General features: G+C 46.8%; 1 protein-coding gene across 3 annotated transcripts in view; it reads right to left on the reverse strand.

The window, feature by feature from the left end:
- uhrf1bp1 (UHRF1 binding protein 1) overlaps positions 1 to 9,299 on the reverse strand; it is a 28,656-nt gene extending 19,357 nt beyond the window's left edge. For 2 of the 3 annotated variants that reach the window (XM_010891436.4, XM_010891435.4), the window contains exon 1: positions 8,989 to 9,298. In XM_010891436.4, coding sequence (XP_010889738.3) covers positions 8,989 to 9,032 — 44 coding nt within the window. In that variant the 5' untranslated portion in view covers positions 9,033 to 9,298. Of the gene's footprint in view, positions 1 to 8,988 lie in introns of all 3 variants that reach the window. The other variant, XM_020051985.3, reaches the window with a different exon arrangement.

Consider the following 9,299-nt stretch of genomic DNA (forward strand, 5'->3'; position numbering starts at 1 on the left):
CACCTCAGATTTAGGGAGATGATGGACCAGGAATTTGAACGATTTAGCCAAACCAACAACTAACTACCCCTCCTTGAACTGCCACCTTAACGTGGTGGAGGGGTTTGAGTACCTGAGTGACCCTAGGAGCTATGTTGTCTGGGGCTATATGCCCCTGGTAGGGTCTCCCAAGGCAAACAGGTCCTAGGCGACGGGTCAGACTAAGAGCGGTTCAAAAACCCCTTAATGATGAAAAAGAATTTGTGTCCTGTGACGTCGCCCGGCATGGCGCAGCCGGGGCCCCACCCTGGAGCCAGGCCCGGGGTTGGGGCTCGTTCGTGAGCGCCTGGTGGCCGGGCCTTTCCCCATGGGGCCCGGCCGGGCCCAGCCCGAACGAGCGACACGGGGCCGCCCTCCCGTGGGCTCACCACCCACAGGAGGGACCATAAGGGGCCGGTGCAGAGAGGATCGGGCGGCAGTCGAAGGCGGGTGCCTAGACAACCCGATCCCTGGACACGGAAACTAGCTCTAGGGACGTGGAACGTCACCTCGCTGGCGGGGAAGGAGCCTGAGATCGTGCGTGAGGTTGAGAGATTCCGACTAGAGGTAGTCGGGATCACCTCTACGCACAGCTTGGGCTCCGGAACCACACTCCTTGAGAGAGGATGGACTCTTCACCACTCTGGAGTTGCCCATGGTGAGAGGCGGCGGGCTGGTGTGGGTTTGGTTATAGCTCCCCAGCTCTGCCACCATGTGTTGGAGTTTACCCCGGTGAACGAGAGGGTCGTTTCCCTGCGCCTACGGGTTGGGGATAGGTCTCTCACTGTTGTTTGTGCCTACGGGCCGAACGGCAGTGCAGAGTACCCGACCTTCTTGGAGTCTCTGGGAGGGGTGCTGGAAAGTGCTCCGACTGGGGACTCTATCGTTCTACTGGGGGACTTCAACGCCCACGTGGGCAACGACAGTGACACCTGGAGGGGCGTGATTGGGAGGAACAGCCCCCCTGATCTGAACCCGAGCGGTGTTCAGTTCTTGGACATCTGTGCTAGTCACAGTTTGTCCATAACGAACACCATGTTCAAGCATAAGGGTGTCCATCAGTGCACGTGGCACCAGGACACCCTAGACCGCAGGTCGGTGATCGACTTTGTTGTCGTTTCATCTGACCTGCGGCCGTATGTCTTGGACACTCGGGTGAAGAGAGGGGCGGAGCTGTCAACTGATCACCACCTGGTTGTGAGTTGGATCCGATGGCGGGGGAGGAAGCTGGACAGACTCGGCAGGCCCAAGCGTACTGTAAGGGTCTGCTGGGAACGTCTGGCAGAGTCTCCTGTCAGAGAGATCTTTAACTCCCACCTCCGGCAGAGCTTTGACTGGATCCCGAGGGAGGCTGGAGATATTGAGTCCGAGTGGACCATGTTCTCCACCGCCATTGTCGAAGCAGCCGCTCGGAGCTGTGGCCGTAAGGTCTCCGGTGCCTGTCGAGGCGGCAATCCCCGAACCCGGTGGTGGACACCGGAAGTAAGGGATGCCGTCAAGCTGAAGAAGGAGTCCTATCAGGCCTGGTTGGCTTGTGGGACTCCTGAGGCAGCTGACGGGTACCGACAGGCCAAGCGGACTGCAGCCCGGGTGGTTGTGGAGGCAAAAACTCGGGCCTGGGAGGAGTTCGGTGAGGCCATGGAGAAGGACTATCGGCTGGCCTCGAAGAGATTCTGGCAAACCATCCGGCGCCTCAGGAGAGGGAAACAGTGCCCTACCAACGCTGTTTACAGTAGAGGTGGGCAGCTGTTGACCTCAACTGAGGATGTCGTCGGGCGGTGGAAGGAGTACTTCGAGGATCTCCTCAATCCCGCCGTCACGTCTTCCATTGAGGAAGAAGAGTATGAGGGCTCAGAGGTGGACTCGTCCATCACCCGGGCTGAAGTCACAGAGGTGGTTAAGAAACTCCTCGGTGGCAAGGCACCGGGGGTGGATGAGATCCGCCCTGAGTACCTCAAGTCTCTGGATGTTGTGGGGCTGTCTTGGCTGACACGCCTGTGCAACATCGCGTGGCAGTCGGGGACAGTGCCTCTGGGATGGCAGACGGGGGTGGTGGTCCCTCTTTTTAAGAAGGGGGACCGGAGGGTGTGTTCCAACTATAGGGGGATCACACTTCTCAGCCTCCCCGGGAAAGTCTATGCCAGGGTTCTGGAGAGGAGAATACGGCCGATAGTAGAACCTCGGATTCAGGAGGAACAGTGTGGTTTTCGTCCAGGCCGTGGAACACTGGACCAGCTCTATACCCTCTACAGCCAGGGGCAGGAGGGTGTCAGGTTTGGGGACCACACGATTTCGTCTCTGCTCTTTGCAGATAATGTTGTCGTGTTGGCCCCTTCAAGCCAGGACCTTCAGCATGCACTTGGACGGTTTGCAGCCGAGTGTGAAGCGGTGGGGATGAAAATCAGTACCTCCAAATCCGAGGCCATGGTCCTCAGTCGGAAAAGGATGGCTTGCCCACTTCAGGTTGGTGGAGAGTGCCTGCCTCAAGTGGAGGAGTTTAAGTATCTAGGGGTCCTGTTCACGAGTGAGGAAAGGATGGAACGGGAGATTGACAGACGGATCGGTGCAGCTTCTGCAGTAATGCGGTTGATGTATCGGTCTGTCGTGGTGAAGAAAGAGCTGAGCCGCAAGGCGAAGCTCTCGATTTACCGGTCAATCTACGTTCCTACTCTCACCTATGGTCATGAGCTTTGGGTCATGACCGAAAGGACAAGATCCCAGATACAGGCGGCCGAAATGAGCTTTCTCCGCAGGGTGGCTGGGCGATCCCTTAGAGATAGGGTGAGAAGCTCGGTCACCCGGGAGGAGCTCAGAGTAGAGCCGCTGCTCCTCCACATCGAGAGGGGTCAGCTGAGGTGGCTTGGGCATCTGTTTCGGATGCCTCCGGAACGCCTTCCTGGGAAGGTGTTCCGGTCCTGTCCCACCGGGAGGAGACCCCGGGGAAGACCTAGGACACGCTGGAGGGACTATGTCTCCCGGCTGGCCTGGGAACGCCTCGGTGCCCCGGAAGAGCTGGAGGAAGTGTCTGGGGAGAGGGAAGTCTGGGCATCCCTGCTTAGACTGCTGCCCCCGCGACCCGGCCCCGGATAAGCGGAAGAAGATGATGATGATGATGATGAACAACTAACTAAACCCTTAAATCTCAAGGAATGGCGAGACCACCACCATTGCTATGATTTTTTCTTACGTACAGGACAGGGGTGAAAAACAGAAGAGAGGTTTTTCTTGAGGAGCAGTGGGACAGATTTAGCATTTTATGTGCACCAGAGACAGGAACCAGCCGATCGACCTCTCCATGGCACATGGACACATCTCAATCAGTGTTGGCACTGACCAAAGTGGGGCCATCTGCACAACCGAGAAGCTTGACAGATGCTGTTGGTGTACATTGATGGAGAACACTGCAGGAATACAGTCTGTGTTGAGTGAATAGAGGGGTGTGGTCGTCTGGTGATTGAGATGCCTTTGAGCTACAGTAAAACTGGTTAAGCTGGTCTGGCAGAACCAGGTCAACAGAAACATTGGAGGGCTCAGGTTGGTACTTGTACAATTCCAATAGTGGCGTTGTTGTTGGTGAACTGGTTTATCAGCCAGTCTCCAAATAATTCCTGACTGTAGAGTTTATTGGACAAAATATGTATATTTTGAGTATGGACTCCGTGGCAGAGCAGACCTTTGAGGAGACGCGTAAACGTGCCAATGAACCATGTTTTTTCTTGCTCAGCCATTTGCCAGGAATTAAAACTCACAGTGAAACAGTGGTGATGAGCATTAGGCTAAAAGTAACAGTCTGAAAAGAGTAGGCAGCAACAAACAGATCATTTAAATGTTCCAATCTAACACATTTACCATGACTGGACAAGTATGACCTTAATTGCAGACTCAACGGTCTAACCAAATCCTATCATTTGAGACGGCAAAACAAAGGCTGGTGTTTCTTTAGCTTTGGCTGGTGGTGACAGAGCTTAACACCAGAGTTATTGTAGATTTGACTCTCAAAGGCATTTCAATCACCAGGCAACATCACCCCTCTTACACAACACAGAACACAGACCGAACTCCTACAATGTACTCCATCAATATATGTACACCAAAAGCATCTGACAAACCTTTGAGGAGACTCCTAAGCGCACCAGTGAACAATGGTTTGTTGTTTGCTGCATGACATAAACTAATGTTATGGAATTAACATTTCTACAAACACCATTTTGTAGGACGTGACCGTGTCATTGAAGTCATTTATTTAACATTGTTTTCTTGGAATATGGCCCAACCTGTGGTGTCAAGGTAGTCCTGTAGCTGTCAAATAGCATGGTCAGTCCATTTTCACACTATGTTACACAGGCTTTGTAGCTTACAGTGTCTGTTTGCAGGGATGAGTGGCAGCATCACATGGCCTGAGTTCCCCAGGGGGAGACGGGTGGCAGTACAATGTGCCGCTGTAATAACGCTGAGACATAGACATGGTCCAGGATATTATGTCATAAAGGGCTTATTAACAGTTCTTTGTACCTGGGAAGATCTTGTTTAAGGAATGTGAAGTAAATTTGCCTGCCAGTAGAGATGCTTGACAGTTGTTAAAAAAGTGACATACCCAGACATTAAGCCAGCCTAATGAATGCCACAATACCACCTAAAACCTTCCTTCTAATCTCTTTCCCAGTCACAATACTGGTCTTTCATTGGCCAGGCTGCTGTAATAAGAATAATGCAATGAACCGTGTTCCATTGAGTGCACGTAGCCTGGACCCTCTCTCTCCCCGAGGGAGCACTTTACTCGACCCTTCACTTCAGACCACTTTAGCAACTAATATCGAAATGTCCATGTCTGAAAATAGACCATGCTACACTACACTTCTTCATGGAGAGTTACTGGGTATGAAGGGTCTGTTCCAGCATTTAGAGCAGGGCTAGACAAAAGCCCAAGTGAGGGACAAATCACGCCCCTACTCTCCGGCTAGTCAATTAAGAAAACAAACAACAACAACAAAGCACCTGATACACAACTTCACTGATAACTGGGCTATTGAGAGCAAAAACAAACTAACTGATGACTTCTAACTTGCAAGACAAAGCAGCAACATGATGCACAATTAACAGTATGTACAATAGTCATGTTTAGTGCTTGGATGCATATTGTTTGCATGGAATGACTGCCTGAAAGCTTGCGAGCCATACACATAAACAGACACATTATATTGTCCATGGGGGTGCGTTGCCATGGCCTGCACTGCAGCCATCATCAGCTCCTGGTTGTTTCAGGGCCTCTCGGTCTTGTCTTCCGCATGTGAAAATCAAGCTAACTTTGTTTCAGATCAGGTGACTGACTTGGCCCAACATGATTGAACTTAGGTCTTCCACATGAGAGGCACTGTCTTTAACCACTACGCCACAGCATTAAACGTTTCAGCAGTGGCTAGACTCCATGGAGGATTGTGTTAAACGGACTCATGTTTCTTATTAAGTTTACCTCCACCATTGCGTCTATGAACTGTATTGCTTTTGCTACTGGCCGTTTTAACAGCTTATTAGCCAGTAGTAGGCTTACTAGTATCGACTAACTTCCTAGGAATAATCATAAGAATTTAACAATTTCTAGCGAGACTGAAGATGAACTTTTCCAAGCCAGAAACAGTTACAATATAACCATATACAGCTTCAGTTAAGGCTTAACTATAACGCAAATACTGTATGTTGTAGCCAGCAAATGTGTTTGTCTATCCTGACCCAAAATGCATGCACGAATGTGTAATCGAAATTCCACCACAAACAGTCGCAATATAACCGTAAACTGTTTTATTTCAGGCTTACTACAATGTAGATACCGACGGTTTTAGCCAGCAAAGTTTAGCCAGCAAAGTTTTCGTCTACACGAAATAATTCATAACGCATACTTCGCTTTGCCTGCGAGGAGATAGGGACTCAGGACCTATAGATCACAAGTCCGCTTCTCTAACCACTACGCTATTTAACAAGGGGTAGTCAGTCACTCACTCAGTAAGTGACATTCGCTCTTCTTGGCCGGCTCCACTTACGCGGTCCGTCAAAAGGTTATGAGCTTTAAAATGTGTATAACATGGATTGGATGTAGCATCTGGGGATCCACCAACCCCATAACAATGTTTATTGAATGTTTATATTGTCTTTAGTTTGAGAGATTGAATTAAAAGACAGTGGTCTTGAACACCACAAAGACAGTACAAATTCAAACTTGGGCTGCACGGGTGGATGCATGGTTTAAGAAACAGAACAACAATTTAAAGGCTTAAAGGCTCAACGCATAATGACTTGGCTACAAGTTAAAGAGAAAATAATAAATAGGCTATTTGCACTTTATATAAATGAAGTGCTGAGATTTCCTAGTCCATTCACCAGGATCAAGGCACATGATAGACACTGACAAGTGTTTAGCATGCAGAGAACCCTCATAACAGAAGGATGCCAGCCAGACAAGTTCAGCTGTGAACCCACATGAGCCAGGCCATGTGGTGGGAGGGAAACTCCTGGGTACAGTGTGGGAGTTCCCAATGGCGTCTATACAGCCTACCTGTTGAACTTTGCAGCTCAAATCAGTTAGTATTTAACTGGATGCCCCACATTAAATCCATGGAAGCATGCTAACTCACTTCAAACTTGAAATACTCCAGAATAACTAGGCAAAAGAAGAGCTTGAGAGAATGGTGCTTAGGCGTTTTCAGTATATTAAGTGCTGCTCACTACGAAACAGTGTCATGTCTAATATGACTGAAAATACAAAAATTGATGAGGAAGCTGGAACAGTAAAACAAAAAGCTTTTGAAAACAAAATGACATATACAAGCTTATCATCTTGTTCTATTTCAGCATAAGGCCCAGACTTATATTTTAGGCCAAGATTTTATCTTCCTGTTTTTTATGATATGTACAGTACAGCCAGACCAGGGAGCCCCTGGTCATCTCAGTAACCTGTCAGAACTAGTGACGTTACCGGCTCTTGGTTAAGCTTGGTGACTTAATTCTGTTGCCAGTTATTCTGCCCAGAAAAATACCAATATTGCGTGATTGGACATGACAGATCATTCTGCATTGATTTTGACCTCTACTCTGTTTGGCCAAAAAAATCAAGTCAAGTGTGTCCTGTTCTGGCATGGTCATTCTGTGTAATGCCACAGTCAGGTGGTGCCGATTTTTCATTTCATATCACATTATTCTATTTTGTGGACATAAAGACAACAAAACAAGTGTAACTTTTAGAAATGATGATTTCACTTCTTAGTGTGATGTTTTGGGTCATAAACATCAATGAAGCCATTTCTGTAGATAGACAAATCATTCTGCAATTTTCTGAGCGGTACACTTGTAAGGCACCTCTGAACCACAGTCAGAGCCATATTGTCCAAATGGAGACTCCAAGAGCAAGGTGAAAAATCATCCAGAAAGCCACAAAGAACAGTACTAAAACATCCTAGGATCTGCAGGCCTATCTCGCCTCATTAAAGGTCAGTGTTCATGACTCCACCATCAGAAAGACACTAGGAAACAGTATTCATGCAACAGCAAGGTGGAAGCCGCTGCTCACTAAGAAAATAAACTCTTGTCTCAAGTTTGCCGACAAGAACCTGGATGATCCTCAATAGCTCTATGAACAGATGAGTCAAACAGGGAAGGTTTTGTGCGACATGGTCCCAGTTACGACTAACAAACACCAAACATTACATTACACAAAAACGTCATACCAACAGTCAAGCACAGTGTTGGAAGTGTCATGGTGTGGGGATGCTTTTCTGTGTCAGGACCTGGACAACTTGCCATCATTGAAGGAACCATTAAGTCTGCTTTCTATCAGGGATTTCTACAAGACATTTAAAGTTTTGGAATGGCTTTGCCAAAAACCAGACCTAAACTCTGTTCAGATGATATGGCAGGACCTGAAACCAGCAGTTCATTTTCAAAAACCTACAAATGTCATGGAGTTAAATTGGTTCTGCATTGACAAATTGGTCAAAACCTGCGCTGAGAGATTAAAAACTACAGGAAGCATTTTTGGTTGCAGTCATACATTATAAAGGGGTGTAACAAGTTACATCCAAGGGGGTCACATAACTTATTTTATAAATATATGAAAAAATATGAAAATCATGGTTCCCTTTGATCTACTATTGGGTTTTGTTTGGAAATAACATTTAGTGCCATAAATATGCAAAAATTAAAAACAATCTGACAGGGCGCAAATGCTTTTTTACAGCACAGTATATATACACATAAGTAACGGGGGCTTATAACGGTACATTATTACAATTATTTTAAACTCCACTCAATTAAATTCTTCATTGGAAACAATATGATTATAATGCTAGAACATGCTAAAGAAACAGCTTGATTAAATATATACCACACGAATACTAGCATTCATTTTAATCTTAATTTTAAACACGTATATGTCACTGACCTACTCAATTCTAACATCCTGAAAGGTTTAAAATAAACCTATATGCTGGTTTGTTTTCTGTTTATTGGCAATTACCCTTTTGTTGAAGGTAAACATGAAATAACATATGGCCATGGTCTACTGTGAAATAATACGGTAGCTAACATTATCATTGATTAATTTATTTATTTACGGTCAGATGTTTTTTTAAGCAAGATTAGGTGACTGCCAAGAAGAAAATATGTTTCTCAATGCACTTCATTCTTCCACTAAACGTTTGTTGCCTGGCATGCGAGCCTAGCAGTGCATCATCATGCGTTGTTTGGCAGGGCAGTTTACGTTGAGTGCCAGCACACAAACACTAATAGATAATGCATTACACAACATGAATTAGTTAGATAGCTAAAATATCTACATCTCTGATTGACAAAGCCAATAGTAGCTCCGACTTAGTCGAATTACGCGTGGACACAGTGTTCAAGCTTTGCGGAACAGTCTATGTCAAAGCAGCCAGAGATGGCTAGCTTACGATAGCTAATTAACTAGCTGGCAATCTTTCTTACCTGGACAAATGTTTCAATATTTGCTTCTTGATTATTCCAGCCATCGCGGTGTTAAGAGAGAATATGCTCGTTTTAAATTTTTGTACCTAATTTAGCTACCTTACGTTAGTTAGCTTAATGGTATCTCGTAACACATTCCATTCCACTCCACTCCACCTCTCATCTTCTGCAAATGCTGAACTGTCTGGCTGCTTTCTCCCGTTTACCATCCCCACCAGTCATTTCTGGATACATGTATTTTTCATAGTAGGACCGAACGGGACATGCATCCTGGCCTGGGCCATAAATATTAGCTTGACGACTCAAACAGA

The sequence above is a fragment of the Esox lucius genome, chromosome 12, assembly GCF_011004845.1.
Source record: "Esox lucius isolate fEsoLuc1 chromosome 12, fEsoLuc1.pri, whole genome shotgun sequence".
Lineage (NCBI taxonomy): Eukaryota > Metazoa > Chordata > Actinopteri > Esociformes > Esocidae > Esox > Esox lucius.